Raw genomic sequence first — 18596 nt, forward strand, 5'->3', positions numbered from 1 at the left:
ATGATGTACATTTATTTTGCATTTTGATGCCTTAGGTGGCCCCATAGGATTTTGATATCATTTGAAAGTGTGTTGCTTACTGTTAAATAGATGACTATAAGTACAGTCAACATAAAATTCATGTAGTTTGTGTTTTAGTTATTTATTTCGACGGAAATCAGACATAAAATGGCATTTTTTGCAATCTTTAAACGCCAATAAACCTTCACATGATATAATATTTTTGGTGTTAGTTTGTGTTCTTTTTGTATGAAAAATTAATACAAAAATATTATGGGGTCACCTGACATCCAAAATTCTCATATTGGGGGTGTCGGATTTGTTATCTCCAGTTTAGTATGTAAAAAACATTTGAGCTTTAATCATCATGACTGTGATCATATAAAAAGAAAGATTTAAAAGCAGTTGATCAGGCCCCGGCCAATATCTTGAAACTCCGAAAGTCCCATATAACATAATTGAAGCCTTCTATCTTTGTTTTTCTTTAATTTGCTTAATATTTACTTCTTCAGGTTTTTTTTTTTACAATAATTAGAAATATATTTTTGATAATCACCATTAACCATTTTTCATTTATCAAAATTAAATTTATGGATGTATTTCGGCTAATTCAAATAAGCTACTTAAAAGTCTGTTTACCTGAAGAAGTTTCAAGAAATGGGGTCCAGAATTGCAATTAAATAGTTTCAGTTAAATAAGTTAAATAATTCAGCAAGTTACATTGACTTTACAATTATAAATAATGTCTGATAAAAATTGTATGATGTCTGTCTGATAAAAAAAAAGATAATATTTTTCCATGATATATACAGTAGTTGTAAAAATCAATTAATGACCAATTTCAGAGACCGTATTTAACCCAAATCAATGAGGAAAATTAAATGATAAATGGAAATAACCAGATAACCTCCACTCTGGGCGACACTGAGCATTAAAACTGCATTAATCGTGCAAGTGTGCTGCGTCTTCTATTGAAGTTCTTGACACTCATATTCTTGATCATAGTTAATAAATATATGATAGTGTACACACACTACAATGTGGGGTCTGTTATAGCAAGATCATATACAGGTCTTGTAAATATCGTGTTTTTGCAAGCTGAAGGGAATAATCACAGAATTGTGTTGTCGTATATGCCTATCTTCTTTGATGATTCTTTCATATCACTGATCTGGTTTAGATTTTGTTTAATTGGTAATACATTAACTGCAGTCTGTGTCTCAAGGGGAACATACAAGTTCCTTAGTAAACATAAAAAAAATGTTTTTCCATGCAAAATGTAGAGAAGTATTTTTCTTCTAAGGTTATTGCGATATGTTGATTTTTTTGCCTCTTTTTCAGCTCTCTCAGTTAAGACTTGTTTTGAAGGCGGTGATCAAATTGTTGGAGGATTTAAGAACATGCAAAATAAAATACAGACGTACATGTTGACAAAATAGTTGTCTTGCAAAAGTATTGTCATGTGGTTTATAATAAGACAGCATTCTGATTATACAGATCCAATAAGTTTTTGAAAGACTTAAAACATTCTTTAATAAGTTTGATATAAACAACATAAAAACAAAAACAACAAAATCAAATTCTTGCTTGAGTCATGGAACATGTTGTCTGCAGCGGCATAGCTGAAGTCCCACAAAAACTTCAACCTATTTCTACCATAACTTCAGAACCCTTAAAGATATCAACATCAAACTAACGCATATTCGTTAATATGACAAAACACCTTTTTGCAAAAGATTCTATAACTCTGGTTTAACTTATTCCTGAGTTATGCCCCTTTGTTTGCAGAGAGAATAAGAGGGGCAGTAGCATTGGCTTGCATAGGGCTTTAGGTTAGACAAGTTCAACTACAAAGAAAGGCCCCGTAGCCTGAAACTTTACTAAGGTCCTGTTTTAAGCCACAAAGAGCAAGGTCATACAGCCACTGAACCAGAGACAAACATCGTCACAAGACTGTGTACACATTAAACCATTATCAACATGTAGTTATTAACAAATGTTGGGGTGACCTCTTTGGCATGGGAAACAATGAAGTTAACATCAATGTCTTATTTTCGTATGTTTCAGGTCAAGATGGTAGAGACTGGTTTCCAGGAGCTACGCAAGTTCATCGCCATGGCGTCCAGGAGCAAGAAACCAGATCAGGTATGTTATGTTCAGGCTTATAAGTTTTTCGAGGAAAAAAAGTTGACTTTTAATTTTGGTGTTGTTGAAACTTGGCACACATGTTTCAAGAGACAATGCCTCCATGCCTCCATGTGAAGCAAGGTCCACAACTCTGGCTCTTATAATTGTTACACTGAAAACGAGCACAAGCGAACATTGGCATTCACTCTGTAGAACTCTTGTTTTGTTTATAGATTATACTTATCTGTTTGGCCCCTTTTTTATGAGCTGATATGGAAACAACTTTGAGCCCATCTTCTTGATAGAAACCATTATAATGCGTAAATGTGATAGAAAAGGAGAAATGCTGATGGGAAATTTCACAAGGTAATAATTCCTGTGTATTAGGGGTGCAGTTTTACTGATAGATCGAGAAGACACTTGTTCAGAATCAGGGCCTGTATTTATAAAACATTATAGGTCACTTCCTAACTTCAGTCATTTTCTTAAGTATCTTGCTGGTCATATGGTTACTTATTTGTATCTAAAATACTTTATTCTCATTAATTGTATGTTATATACAATTATTTTGGTAAAAAAAACCAGATGTATTTTTTCTTTTAAATTTAGTGTGAAAAACATACTAATTTGTCTTAAGATGAAAAATGACTTTAGGTTTTTTTTATAACTGTATCAATGAAGTTACAGCATTGTAACTCTTCAAAATGAAGGAAGTTTTAAATAAGCTAATTTTAGTCCAAGGGAAAGAACTCCATCTTATAGACTTGAAGTGTACGACACAGTTGTCTGCTCTTGGTCTAAGAAGCACTTGACTGTTTTCAATAATGTGATCATGTCTATAATTAAATCATTAAATTGGCCTTCTTTAATTAGATGTTCGAATGAAGCAATTAACTACACACTAAAATGAAAAAAGAAGCAAATCTTGATTAACCTAAGTGACTGGTGAAATATTATTAAGTACCAGGGATTCCCACATGTGCTCGAATCAAACCTACACTTTCATTCCCAGCTTCTATGGACCATTTATATCTGTAAGCAATTAGAACTCTAATGGTTTATTTTGGATTCCCTTTGAAAATAGTGATCATTAGAGAAATCACCGATATTTGTCTTATTGTCTATGGGGTAGGTAATCATTGTTATTATGGTTAGGCCTTAATAGAAGCCATTATTCCTCCCGTGTATTAATGATAATTGAATTGTCCCACATAATCGGGTAATTTCTCACTTTCATTCTCTTTTAGAGGTTGTTTTGAAGTTATTGTTCCCCAGAAAAGGTGGTTATTACAGTTCATTGATAGATATTCATCCAGTTTTCTTTACAGTAGCAATTCCTCCAGGGGAAAGATGATTGTTACTTTTTTAGATTGTAATAATTAATAAGGGCAATTTATATTTTGTATGGATACGGATGATCTGGGGACATATATGTTATAAGCTTGAAATGAAAGAAATCTTGGGAATCCTCAAATTCGAATAGTTGTACACTTAATCAGGGTCAAAGAAAATTAATGTTTATGTGATTAAAGGTACTCCCTCTTGTTTTTGTGAAATGCACTTTTTTTGTGATTTTTTTCTGCAATTTCGGTATCATAGAGTATAATATTGATATAATTAGTGTTTTCAAATGTATTTGCGGGAAAACTATTTTTTTTATCCAAAACATTTGCGAGAACCTTAAAACGATGGATTTGTCATAATTTGTTGTACCAAAGAAAGGGTTGTGAACAGAAATAACATAAAAATTTACATCATTGATACAGATTTATCTCCCCATTCTGTGTCAGTTCAACTCGGCCATAAGGCTTTTGATTTTTTTTAACTGACTGTTCCTATTTTCACCCCAAAAAAAACAAAAATGATAAAAAAAATTGTCACAAAAATACCGTAAATGACTGGGTAATAGACGCCCTTTTTTTCCCTCAGATTTCGATGCAAAAAAATGCCTGCGTATAATACCCAGTAACAATTTTTTTAACTTTTTTTTCTGAGGTCGATTTCAAGCTTAGAGTTTGTTTAGATTTATTTAGAAAGGGATGTTACTCGCGTCATATCAATCGAGTATGTATGAGTTAAAACGGCAGTTGAAGATCGGGATACGGTATATCGTAAGACGTTTATAATTTAAACAAAAATATGTTTCGATTAAAGTTATTCAATATTATTTTGAATAATAAATTGAATTGAACAATAATTAACCTTGCATATATAAAAAAGCAAAGTTGGCCACTGTCAAAATATTTTTTGTCAGTTGTACAAGAAGGTGTGAAAAACTCGACTGCTTTTAACCTGTTTATCAATGGTCATTAACTTATTTATTACGCCTATAAGTGTAAATCCTTCATCAAGTTAATTAAAACACCATTTTATACATGCATTGAATTGAATAAACACATTCTATCGGCTTTAGATCAAAGAGTCACACTGTGTGACGTCACATAACTTACAGTTATACCTACGAGGATCTCGTGGAGAGCATGGACATTGCTATGCAGGATTAATGTATAACTGTACGATTATTGCTTCTTACAGTCTATAAGTGGGGTACAAGTTTGAAAGTTTATTGGCAGATCGTTTTACAAACATGTCATGTTTATGTTTTTGTAATCCCTTGATTGCCCTTGTTGTTTCTTTAATCCTCCAATAAATATATATATATATATCACACTTCCTTTTCAACAGGCAATAAAACGTTTAGGATGGGGTAGTAACTAATTAAATTGTCACAGTGGTGTATATGGTTAGGTAATCTAGCCAGGCATTGTAAAGATAAAAATCAATAATCTTTGTCTGTGAAACTTGGTAACTGTGAAAGTTATGATTGATGTCCTTTGGGTGTCCGAAAATTAGGTACCCAAAATAAATTATTTTGGAAAATAATTATGGGTGTCCGAACTCTTAGGTGAATTACGGTACTATATTCTTTTCTGTAGGTGTTGACATTTTGAGAACAAACCCGTACAATATAAGGTTTTTGCATAACTTAACTTTTCATTCTCAACAGTTTATCATTGTATGGTTTTAAAGATAACCGTCGCCATTTTCACGAAAAAAAATTTTTTTGTCACTGTCAACAAACATGGTGGCCGAAAATGCCAGACGATTTGACATCTTTTCTATGCGTCTTTTAACCAAAAACTTAGATTAAAAGTTTTTTTCTTGGACTTTTCACAGATTTTTTTCCCTGCGTCTAATACCCCCTGTCGTTTTATACCCAGTCATTTACGATACTGTCTTGTATAGCCATGTGCAACAACTAAACATGTTAGCACAAATATCTGACAACTCCTGGAAGCCTCAATCAGCTAAATAAAACGAATACTCTGTGGGTATTTGCTTAAAGTAGTTCTTTTTTAGCCAAAATGTATAGAACAAAAAAAATCAATTGATGTGGTCATATGATGTATAAAATAGTTTGTAAATAGTTTGTTTACAACATTAATGCAAGACATGTTTGTTTATTTCAGAGTAAATTTCCAGAACTTCTTACACCACTGTCAACCTGCATCAACAAAATACAGGTAACCTCCCTGCAACATCCTTGTCACAATGGCTCAATAAAACATATTAAGCATTTTTACACTCTTCCTAACCGGGACTATCTCTACAGTGATTGGCTGTAAAGTAGTCATGGGTAGGCCTTTTTTTCGCCTAAAAACCGGGCAATCTCGGGGGCAAGCTACTACAGCGTAAAAAAACAGTCACCTTTTTTGCTTATTTAAATCTGCAGGCTGAAATTTGTTTATACTAATACATTATGCCACGCTAATTTGAAACAAATGAAACTTTTTTTATGCGGCATGTTTATCATTATGCTGTACAGAAAGACAAATGCTGCAAACATTTCTCTTTCATCTGTTTTTTTACTTACAAAATATAAAGAAAATGTGTTTTGTTAGGTTAACCGAATTGCTACCCAAAAAAGGAAAATACGTCCACTTAGGTTTTTACGACAAAATAGTATCCGGCTTTGGGTAATGCAATTTTATAAACGTTTTACAATGCTGTAGGCATTCACTGTTAAGACTGGCGAAGTAATAAGAAATGCTGTCCCTTCTAAGATCAACACAAACTTGAGGACACAAAATATGCATATGTTTTATTCCGTTACGTGTGTACAACAGATATTGGAACCTCCTGATTGAAATTTAAAAAAAGAATACCAGAAAAAACAGACAGTTTAAGACCAAGTGTCAAAAGTCTGTTTAAAATCACCAACACTGTTTAACCCGATACTATATTCCGTATACACAACGATAGTACCGCGGGAAAATCTCTTTTTCATGAATATTAATGAGGTAGAAAACTCTTCTTCCAATGAAATCGCATGTTACAGTTTAGGACTATTTAACTTCAGAGATTAATCATGACATCATACAGGTGTTTTGTTTCTAAATATAGAACACATGATGTAATTTCTTTGGTTTAGATTCCAAAGAGGTTTTTATTTGTACCAATGAATTTGCCTCATTTGTTATTCATGATTGCTACGAGATTTTTCAAACGAAATATCCCATAGTGCTCAATGAAGCAGAGCGTAATAATGAGCCAGAGGTATTCAACTATATTTTAGAGCATTCTAGTACTATTTGTGATTGTAATTTTTATTTCTTCAGGAGTTTCGTGAGAACAACCGACGCAGTCCGATGTTTAACCATCTGTCTGGCATTTCCGAGGCCATCCCTGCCCTGGGCTGGGTAGCTGTGGTGAGTTTTGGTGGGGGCTGTGCTGAGAGCTTGTGGAGGGGTGACAAAGAAGGCATGGACGGGTCAGGAGAGGGGGGCTGGGCTGGGCAGTAGTAGAGGGCTGACAGTGAGGGAATGGAAGCCGAGGGGAGGGTGGCTTGGCTGGGCAGTAGTAGAGGGCTGACAATGAGGGCATGGAAGCCGAGGGGAGGGGGGCTGGGCTGGGCAGTAGTAGAGGGCTGACAATTAGGGCATGGAAGCCGAGGGGAGTGGTGCTGTGCTGAGAGGTTGTGGAGGTGTGACAAGGAATGCATGGAGGGGAGAGTGGCTGGGCTGGGCAGTAGTAGAGGGCTGACAAGGAGGGCATGGAAGGGTGAGGGGAGGAGGGCTGGGCTGAGAGGTTATGGAGGGCTGACAAAGAGGGCATGGAAGGGTGAGGGGAGGGGGGCTGGGTAAAAGGAAGGGAGAGAGCTGGGAGAGCGTGTGGGGTTCTTAAATTAAGTTGACCAATGTTCAACCATCTGTCAGGTGTGTCTGAGGCCAGCCTTGCCCTGGGCCATCCAGGTAATTAGTTATGGTTGGATTGTCTGCCTATCTAGGCTGGATGGGTAGTGTGCTCTTATAATTTTGGCCTTATCTTCTTTCAATCTGTTCTGTGTGGTCCCCAAATCTGGTTTATTCTAAAACCCAAAAGTCTGGCTTTAAAAAAATGGCAAGCTCAAAACTTTGGCCAAGATAACGACAAGCCAATAACTTTGGCTTATATAATGGCAAGCCAATCACTCTGGCTTAAAAAATGGCAAGCCTATAACTCTGGCTTAAAAAATGGTCACGCCCATAACTCTGACTTAAAAATGGTCAAGCCAATAAGTCTGGCTTAACAACAATTGATGTAAGTCTGTTAAAAATTCACCAGTCCTCTTGATGGACGAACCAGTTTATCTCATTTCCATTTGTTTCTGTAATATTGTATAAATGTTACTATGATTAAAATGCATGTGTAACCATATGGTTGCTTTTAATAAATATAAACTCACAAATATTTCTATGGTGACAACATCTTGTTCCATGGTAACAGGAGAAGACTCCCGGCCCCTACGTTAAGGAGATGCAGGACAGTGGCATGTTCTACACTAATCGGGTTATCAAGGACTTCAAGGAAACGTAAGTGCTATAAACGTTCATTAACAAGGGCATCCTAGAGCTCTAGGTTTTTGTTGTTGTTGTTTTCTCATTGCTTTGCAAATAATGGCCCTTTATTATTCGTTTTAAATATTCTGGTTAAGGTTTTGCATGTAACCACACTTAAGTCAATATCTCAGCAAATGCATCATGTATTGCATTAAAACTTTATACACAGGGCTCCAAACTATCAAATCTTCTTTATTTATCAAGTTTGATAACTCTATCATGCATGCAATATAATTTTGCTCCTTTAGTATTCAACACAGAAAATTTGGTTAAGGTTTTGCATGTAAGCACAATATATCAGTGAATAACTCGGCAACTACTTGATGTTATTGCATTGAAGCTTGAAACAATCAAGTATGATAAACAAAAAGGGTAAAAAATGTTACTTAAGCTTGGTTAAGAACCTTTGAGAAATCCGAGCCAGGAGCATTAAATGTTGCTAGGTTCATGACCGACTTGTTTGAATTCCTGTTTAAAATGAAGGTAAAATCAATGTGAATGTTCAAGGTGACGTGCCAATATTTAATAAATTTACCTGTCATAAAAGCGTATGTAATTGTGACACGAATGAAAAAACTGCTGTTTATGTCTTCATGACTATCAAGTTATTGTTTTGACATTCCTTTATGTTATTCGTCCTCGTAAACATTGACTAAACACTATTACCAATGTTTTGCCTCCTCCTCATAAATTACGGATGGCCAAAAACTAATTATGCTCGCATTCTCCCATAGTTTGTGTCTCTTTGTCTGTTATATATTGCAGCATAAAGTCTCTTACACAATAACATGTAATTATTACATTTTTTTGAAGATAAAAGCTGCTGTTTTCTTTTTACCTAATTCTTTTATGCATTCCGCAATAAAAAGAGGAGTATTAATACAGTTACTATACACCGGCTCACATTTTAGACCCAATAAAATGATTTGGGGTTATGGTGGGTACGAAAGCTCCACAGACATGTTAACTGCATTTGTAGCTTTTGTTTGTTAAATTGTAGTTGTTTTTTAAGAAAGAAACGTTATAGTAATTGCACTGGGTTTTTTTAGGTATGGCAAAAGGTTTTCAAGAGTATGCTGGCAACAACGCCAAGGTTATCACTAACTCTCACCGTGTGTGTCCACGGTGTACCTGCCTATGGTGTTTATACCGTGTGTGTCCACGGTGTACTTGCCTATGGTGTATATACGTTGTGTGTCCACAGTGTACTTGCCCATGGAGTATATACCATGTGCCTCCACGGTGTACCTGCCCATGGTATACATACCATGTGCATCCACGGTGTACCTGCACATGGTGTACATACCATGTGCGTCCACGGTGTACCTGCCCATGGTGTACATACCATGTGTGTCCATGTTGTACCTGCCCATGGTGTACATACCATGTGCGTCCACGGTGTAATGGCCAATGAAGTACATACCATGTGTGTCCAAGGTGTACATACCATGTGTGTACACGGTGTACCTGCCCGTGGTGTACATACCATTGTGTGTCCACGGTGTACCTGCCCATGGTGTATATACCATGTGTGTCCACGGTTTATCTGCTCATGGTGTGCTTACTATGTGTGTCACGGTGTACCTGCCCATTGCGTACATACTGTGTGTCCATGGTGTATCTACCATGGTGTACATACCATATCATTATTACTTCATATGTAAACAGAAAGTTGATGCATTTTTTGGACATTTTTCAGCCGGGCAATAAAGATTTGCACCAATTAAATTTGCCATGCAGCAAAAATTAATGCAATATGACTAGATATATTTTGCATCCAGAGTTATGGCCCTTGAATTGTCAGTATATTTGGCATATAAACATTCCAAAAATTGGTAGCACCAAGCAGGCAATCTGGTGGAAATGAGCACAAGCCTGCAAGCCCTGCACTGGTAAAATGTCTTCCGTGCTTGCTCAAAAATTTGGTGCCAATCAAAAGTTTAAGAATACGGGCCTGTTCATCCAAGAGGCTAATTTCGAGGACTGGGCATTATATTCAATTCATGATGCTTTTGTTTAAAACTTATTGTGCGGAAATTGTACTTGGTTGCTGCATGTTTTTGGTTCTTGTTAAAGGAAAAAAAAATGAATGGTAAAAATGAAGTGTAAAACTTTATTAACACTTAAATACAATTATCCCATGCTGTTCCATGTGTAAGACGGCCATTATGTATTTCCTTGTAATAATTTTCTTTACATTGGGTAATATAGCTTTGAATTGACGTCAAAATGCCCTGCTAATTTAGTGTCAAACTTTTTATTGAAAAGTGAACAATAGGTTTCATTTGTGGAAGAATGTGTCATTTGATAAAAAGATTCCTACATGATTGCTATTTAATACAAAAAAATATGAAACTCATTACATGATAGGTCCTATATTTACAATACAAAAAAATATCTGCCGAAAAACGAAACTATAAGACAGCTGTAAGACTGTAAGATATTAATTAAAAGTAAAAACTGCATCAGAAATTTTGTATTGCATTTCATACAAGCAAAAATAAGCAAGAAATTTGACGTACTTCAATAAAAAATGCAGGAAATAATAATGGATGGCTGAGTTTGCTATAAAATAATTCTGTGAGAAATTTGTTGATGAGCATTGAAATATTTTATAAGACATGGATATAATTGGTGTAACCTGGCTCTTAAAAAGTAAAGTTGATAATCTGATAGTTGAAGACTTGGTGTTGTTGTAGTTGAAGACTTGGCATTGTTGTAGTTGATGACTTGGTGTTGTGGTTGTTGACATTGGTGTGCAGAATCTGTAATGTTGGCTATGACTTAAAAATCTTTGAAGAATTGAACTTGGTACACCTATTTCCAACTACTATGATTTTATGCATATGTACAACAAGGACCTTCACCCTAGGATAAATATTTGTTGAGTGATTGCCCCTTAGTAATTTGAGAAAAAAAGACCAGCATTGGAATATGCTTGTGAAGCCATCTTCCAGTACCCATAGTCACCTAATTATATGTTGCTAGCATGTATTAGATGAAGAGTGGAAATGCCCACAGAAACTGGGGTAAATACGTAAAACATGTATGTGGTATAACCCGCATGTCAAATAAACATCCAGAAGTAATGTGAGAGAGTTTGTCCTGGAGGGATTTTGTCTGTCTCCCACAAGCAATAGTGACAAATTGCAATTTGACAACCAATTTGTTAACATTTTTTATTGCATTAAAATTCAATTGGCACCTTAAAATACACATTATAAAAAATTGCATAACACACTCAATCAATGTTGTGGTGTCCGATTGATATACAGGAAATAATAATGTTATCCATACACTGCAGTTATTCCCCGTTGTTGATGATCTAGAACATTCAAAATAGCGCTTCAAATTACAATTTCTTTGTGTATTTTTTCAAAAAATGTTTTGGCATTTCAATATTGAGCATGAGATGTAGAAACTTGAAAAATTTAGGAAATTCAAGCAAATATGTGCATCAACTGCCGCCAAACAGACAGTAATTATAATTCTTGGTATTGTAAAAGAATTTCTTCAACATTTCAGACGATATGGTATGTGCTTACAGCCATTTTTTCTTTGAAATTGGGCTTTTATCTTTCGAGTATTGTCCTGACAATTACGTTACACCTGGAAAATGCCTTTGCTCTCGCTGAACTGCTGGGTACTAAAAGGTTACCTAAAAGGTTACAGTCCACTAATAATTTTACTGGAATGTAATTGAATAAAAGCCTTTACATTGGGGTGTTTTATGAGCGACCTTTAAGATGTCTTTTACAGGTCTGCCAATGAATTTTAATAGAATACTTACAGCAATTAGCCTCGTGTTAACCATTTAAATAGCGTATAATGAAGTCATATCTGTTTTTATTGTTCTTGGGTATTATATCTGTTTTTCAGATAGAAGTTTTTAAAAGCCGCCTGGCATAAAGTTAAATGATTGTGTCTGCATGTAATAAAGATTAACGTATTTTGCTTTATATTATTGTTGTGAATTTTACGCGTTATTTGCGTTTTCACCAATTTTGCGGCATTCAGTAATTGGTCTTTGAGGATGTTAATGAAATTTGTCTTTATACATGATCAAGCTATCATATAGTCATCAGCGAAGCTTAGAACTGGCAATGGGATGAAATAATAAATAATTGTTAAAATAAACCCTTCGCAAAAATCAAACCATCTATTGAGTGTCTTGTTTTTTGGTGTTTAACAGTTATTGAGTGTGGTTTCTGATGATTTACTGTTATTGCATATAGAAATGCTGTTAAATGCACTGAGCTGTTTAAAATGTGTAATGGCTCAGTTTTTGTAATTAAAAAAAAACCCACATGGTTAAAGGTCGTAAAAAAGTGCAAGGTTAGATTTTTTAGTTTACGTTGGCAGATGAAGGAGTTACATAATTATTTAGAGGTCTTAAGAGCATTTTATTGTTATGAATGGGTAAAATTACAGTTAACTTCCCGCAAACTGGTCTTAATAGAAGGTTTAACATTAGTTATATTTTTGTCATTAAGAACCATATACCATTCTTCAGGGACTATTCATATAGAATTGTGGGTAGCAATTTCAAACCTAGGGTCAAATTTTAACATTGCATTTCTAGAAATGTACACATTACCATATATCACAAACTAGGCTGTTTTCTGAAGCTGATATTCGGCTATAAAGAATGAACAAAAATCGAAATGTTGAATAGATATTCCCACTTAAAAAAACTCAAAATAGTTCCGTAGAAGTTCTTTTTGAAAAGATTGTAATATATTGTTTTTTTATAAATGGTTAAAAAGAGTTATTGTATTTTATTAAATTCATCTTGCAAGAGTATTTATAAAATAAATGTTGTGTTACTTTCCCAATGCCAAAAGGGTAACGGTCGTTTTGCCAAAATACGGGCAAAAAAGCAACACCCACCGGATACTTTGCAAAATACTTCTCCAAACAATCTGGTATATCAATTCAATATTTATTTTTGGCATAAAATTTTGTAAATCTTCATTATTCAGCCTACATTTATGTTTTTCATGCTGCGTACACATATATACGTACAGATGTTCATTTGCAGAAACAGTTAACTATGCAAGTGCTCCGTCTTTTGAAGACAAAACGAATGTCAGAGAATATAGGTGGATAAATTGCCATGCAATAAGTGCTCAGATGTAACTTCAAAAGACAATCGCAGATGTAGGAATCTTTCATTATGAGCTAAAGGCACTTTCGTTGGTTAGTCAATTACAAATGCTAACTAAGTTTTGGAGTGAGATGTTTCGTCATTTTTTTCTCAACTGTTTTTTAAAGAATAAAGTTGTCGGTATGGTGTTATTGTCCCGTTGTCATTAGTTTCATTGTCGTCGGCATTCCAAAAATAAATATTGGCCAAAAACTTGGTGATGTAGTAAAAGCTGAAAGCCTTTTTAGAGTATCAGTTTTTTGAAGAAGAAATATGTTGGTTATAGCTTTAGTGTTGTCTGTGACATGCACATAATGGTGATTGTCTTGGTATCGCCTGCAAAATGCACATTTTTAACCTTGTCCATAACTCAAAAACTATGGTCATAGACAGTATGCACATATAAAGCAGGCACTTAACTCTGACTGTTATTATCATTGGGTAAAGCCCTTGTTTGACGGAAAAAAAAAGAACAGAATGAGCGTTTGTGATCTCTCTGCAGTGCTCTTTTTATTGATAACTTATCAAGTCACCAAACTGGGTGAAATATTATGAGTTATGTGTGGCTGGGCTTATCAGTAATACAAGAGAGCTATGTGTGGCTGGGCTCATCTGTAATACAAGAGAGTTATGTGTGGCTGGGCTTATCTGTAATACAAGAGAGTTATGTGTAGCTGGGATCATCAGTTATACAAGATAGTTGTCTGGCTGGTCTTATCTGTAATACAAGATAGTTGTCTGGGTGGGCTTATCAGTAATACAAGAGACCTATGTGTGGCTGGGCTCATCAGTAATACAAGATAGTTGTGTGGCTGGGTTTTTCTGTAATACAAGAGAGTAATGTGAGAATGGGCTCATCAGTAGTACAAGATAGCTATATGTGGCTGGGTTTATCAGTAATACAAGATAGTTGTGTGGCTTGGTTTATCTGTAATACAAGAGAGTTATGTGTGGCTGGGCTCATCAGTAGTACAAGAGAGCTATATGTGGCTGGGCTTATCAGTAATACAAGAGAGCTATGTGTGACTGGCATCATCAGTAATACAAAAGAGGTGAAGTGCTAAGTTGGAAAGAGCAACTGGGGCAAATAACCTTGTTTAGATTAGATGGTTGATACAACCAGCAGGATGCGGAGCTGATTTTTCTCTCTCAGAAATTGTTAAAATGTCATATAGACTGGCAACATGTAGAAATTTGAATATATTTTTTTGTCAAGAAAACATAGGTGCATTTTGTAATACCGAAGTGAATGTTTGATCAATATCTTGGGTTTTTTTATTTTTTGGGGGAAAAGGACACAATTAGGTATCACTTTATTGTCACGTACTGGGACGCATCAGATAAATATTGTAAAATGTGTAAACGAATACTGTCGTATTATCAAAACTTGATGAAACTTTGTGACAATGTTAACATGCATAATGAGCAGGTCAAAACAAAATAAACAGTAGAGTTGTGTCCCCTTAAAATAAATCTCTATCAGCCATAATGCAGTGGTTCTTCTAGGGTACTTTGTCTGTATCTGGGACTAACAGAAATAATGTTTCTATAGAGTAGCAAGTGCACTGATTTTTACATAAGAAAACAACATTAAGTGATATATTTGTAGATCAATATACCTGTATGAACATACATTAATACCAAATTAAATTACTGTTTCTTTGACATGGGGGCTCTAAACATTACATGTTGTGTTAGTTTGCCAGTCTTAGCATTCCCGGTTCGATGTTGTGGGAGGGAAATAATCTGGCACGTAAATCGAAATCTGGTGCATGAGCATAACATTTCCCTGGTTACGTCAGAGTTTTGTTTTGCCAAGTTATTTTTGTTCTTATATTTCAAAACATCGCTCTGTCAAAAGTGCTTAAATGTTTTTGCTGGTGTGGTAATGTTAACTGTTGTTAATTGTGTGTTTTAAATAGGCATTTTATTTATGTTTCTGAAATGTTTACAATTATTTGTCACAGTTAATTTGTACACTTCAGATCATTTTAATGTATTGTTTTTTACCCATTTGTAGTTAAGAAACAACTTGTAAAACTATCTAGCTCTCCGGTAAAGAAGCACACTTTATTAATTATTTATTAACAAATTAAAACCTTAGTTTCCAAAAAGATATTGCAATTAAAGTCAACCCTGTTGGCTTGAACTCCCAGGTACTGCCAAATTTACCTCAAGCGTGGGGAAATTCGAGCCAAGTAGGAATGCTTACATTCAGAAAGAAATCAGTCCTTTACATCCAGTTCGCGGCAACAAGAAAATCGATCGAAGCGATTATGAGCCAACAGGGTTCAACTGTACTAAGAAATATTAATTTGAAAAAGCGCTTGTACTATACCTGCTTTGATAAGACGACCCTTTGAAATATTAATTAAAAAAACAAAAAAAACAATATAAAACATGCGTGGATAAAACTACTAAATAATAATGAGTTGGCCCAGTGACCCTCCTTTCTTTATATTACTTATTCCATTATATATAATTGAGAATCACAGTGATGTCAGTTATGTAAAGGACAGTTGGTTGGGGAAATTTTGATGCAAAAATGGTTAAAAATATATTTAGTGGGGAGTTGTGTTGAGTTTCAGCCCCAAACAAAGGCAGCCCTGATGACAGATATGCTAGTCAGGTGAAGCCCTGTAGCAGTTTTCTAAATATCAGGGAAATGAATCAATATTTTAACTATATAGACATGTTCATCATTCAATACATGCTTATAATTCCAAAGATTGTTTGTCATTCAAAACCGCGTTTACCATTCTGAAACATGTTCTGGTTCAATATCGGTACACATGTAGATAGTGTTTAAACCGTGTTCCCGATACCAAACATGTCTGGATAACCCATTGAGGGTTCAAGTTAGGGGATCATGTTTCAAAACATTCATGATGGTGTTGTGATGGTGCTGTGATGGTGTTGATTAAGTGCTGGAAAATCAGGTCATAAGAAAGCTGCTCCTTTTGTCAGAGTGGAAGTGTACCAGGTGTTTTAGAGAGATTTCTTTCTAAGGAAAGATTTTTAGAAGTACAATGCCACTGTCTCAAAATGTATGAAATTGCTCTTAGTATATGTTTGAGTTTATTAAGTAATTTCTATGTGAAAAAGTAACCTAAGGGAGAGAGCAGCAAAGGGACCATGGTTTCTTATTCACAAAGAAATTACTTGATGAATTCTAACCAACTTAGTGTAAGCGCCCCCTGATTCGCATCAGCTTTAAAGTTATGCTGTGCGCCTGTCAAAAAGTCCTGTACCTCACTGTAAGATAGTGTGATGTCATTTAAATCAGCATTGACACTGAAATCGGGCCTTTGCATATGCAAACAGTAGGCATATCTTTATGCTCATACACAGTTATAGCAATTTAATCATGAAGAGTCGTCGTCAGCAATTAGTAGCGATTCTTTACAAATAAGAAACTAATCATTTTAAAAATCTAGCACCCCTGATTGTCTGAAATGTGCAATAAATTAGTATTAACTTTTCTGTCCATTTAAGGGACCAGCGTCATGTGGATTGGACGAAGGCATGGATGGGTACGCTCCGCGAATTGATGGACTATATCAAGCAAAACCACACAACAGGCGTGACATGGAACCCGCAGGTATGTCATGTCTATACGGTAACCAGACAAATGAGAAAACAAACACGCCCAAGGAAGTACTAATACAAAAGTTGAGCGTGAAAAATCTACCACAGTAACTGGGATTATTTAGGCGTCATTCCAAATCAATAAACTACTAAAAAGGAGAATAAAAAATGATCCAAAAAGAATTGTCAGCTTGCAATTAACAATCATGGTTGCATGAAAATAATGTAAGGTTTGAAATAGATTGACTTTGTTACACCTAGTTATGTCACCAGCTCATCATTCAATAACTTTAATTCAGACAAAATGCTTTAGGTAATGCAATAATAATGCCAAAGTGACACACATTATGGTACTAGGGTAATAGGCACTTTTTCGACAGAGCAGGTTTCCTGGAATAATTGTAAAATACCCTACTTCTTATGTAAAGATGCAGACCTGGGGTTCCTAAATAAATGTCCAATTATAAACTACCCTGTCTACATTGAAGAAACACGAATAAGTTTCATTTACTAATTCATAAAAGACTTTGAAGGGTAGATTATACAATTGGGCATTGATTGCTTGTACAAAATAAGAGGCTGAAAAGCCCATGTTGTGTTAATGGAAGACAAGAATATCCTCTGCTAAAACAATCTAGGACCACTTGAGCTGGTAGATCTATTCACACCTTGCACAATTGGAGATCCCCACAGCCACAAGGCTTATGAGACATGGACTGGAAATAATGGGAAACTGTGGGAGACCCCATCTGGGCTGGTATTCTACAGCCTTTTGTCTTTAGCATTTTCTCGGATTCCATACTTTTGTCCTACTTTTTCAAAGCCTGGTATATTGGTTTCTGTAACACTGTAACTTAGGCCTGGTTTGGGGTTTCTTTAGCACTGTAACTTAGGCCAGGTATTCTGGTTTCTGTAACACTGTAACTCAAGCCTGGTTTATTGGTTTCTGTAACACTGTAACTTAGGCCTGGTATTTTAACTTCTGTAACACTGTAACTTAGGCCTGGTATGTGGTTTCTGTAGCATTGGTACTTAGGCCTGATATTCCGGTTCCTGTAATACTGTAACCTAGGCCTGGTTTGGGGTATCTGTAGCAGTGTTACTTAGGCCTGGTATTCCGTTGTCTGTAATACTGTAACCAAGGGCTGGTTTGGGGTTTCTGTAACACTGTAACCTAGGCCTGGTATTCCTGTTTCTGTAACACTAACCTAGGCCTGGTATTCCTGTTTCTGTAACACTAACCTAGGCCTGGTATTCCTGTTTCTGTAACACTGTAACCTAGGCCTGGTATTCCTGTTTCTGTAACACTAACCTAGGCCTGGTATTCCTGTTTCTGTAACACTAACCTAGGCCTGGTATTCCTGTTTCTGTAACACTGTAACCTAGGCCTGGTATTCCTGTTTCTGTAACACTGTAACCTAGGCCTGGTATTCCTGTTTCTGTAACACTAACCTAGGCCTGGTATTCCTGTTTCTGTAACACTGTAACCTAGGCCTGGTATTCCTGTTTCTGTAACACTGTAACCTAGGCCTGGTATTCCTGTTTCTGTAACACTAACCTAGGCCTGGTATTCCTGTTTCTGTAACACTGTAACCTAGGCCTGGTATTCCTGTTTCTGTAACTGTAACCTAGGCCTGGTATTCCTGTTTCTGTAACACTAACCTAGGCCTGGTATTCCTGTTTCTGTAACACTGTAACCTAGGCCTGGTATTCCTGTTTCTGTAACACTGTAACCTAGGCCTGGTATTCCTGTTTCTGTAACACTGTAACCTAGGCCTGGTATTCCTGTTTCTGTAACACTGTAACCTAGGCCTGGTATTCCTGTTTCTGTAACACTAACCTAGGCCTGATTTGGG

At 35.7% G+C, this 18596-nt stretch overlaps 1 protein-coding gene across 2 annotated transcripts in view; it reads left to right on the forward strand.

The window, feature by feature from the left end:
- LOC128206723 (adenylyl cyclase-associated protein 1-like) overlaps window positions 1-18596 on the forward strand; it is a 62055-nt gene that overhangs the window by 24345 nt on the left and 19114 nt on the right. For both annotated transcript variants that reach the window (XM_052909369.1, XM_052909370.1), the window contains exons 4-8: window positions 2068-2145; window positions 5598-5651; window positions 6747-6836; window positions 7894-7979; window positions 16648-16753. In XM_052909369.1, the coding sequence (XP_052765329.1) occupies window positions 2068-2145; window positions 5598-5651; window positions 6747-6836; window positions 7894-7979; window positions 16648-16753 (414 nt within the window). The remainder of the gene's footprint in view (window positions 1-2067; window positions 2146-5597; window positions 5652-6746; window positions 6837-7893; window positions 7980-16647; window positions 16754-18596) is intronic.

The sequence above is a fragment of the Mya arenaria genome, chromosome 10 (genome assembly GCF_026914265.1).
Source record: "Mya arenaria isolate MELC-2E11 chromosome 10, ASM2691426v1".
Lineage (NCBI taxonomy): Eukaryota > Metazoa > Mollusca > Bivalvia > Myida > Myidae > Mya > Mya arenaria.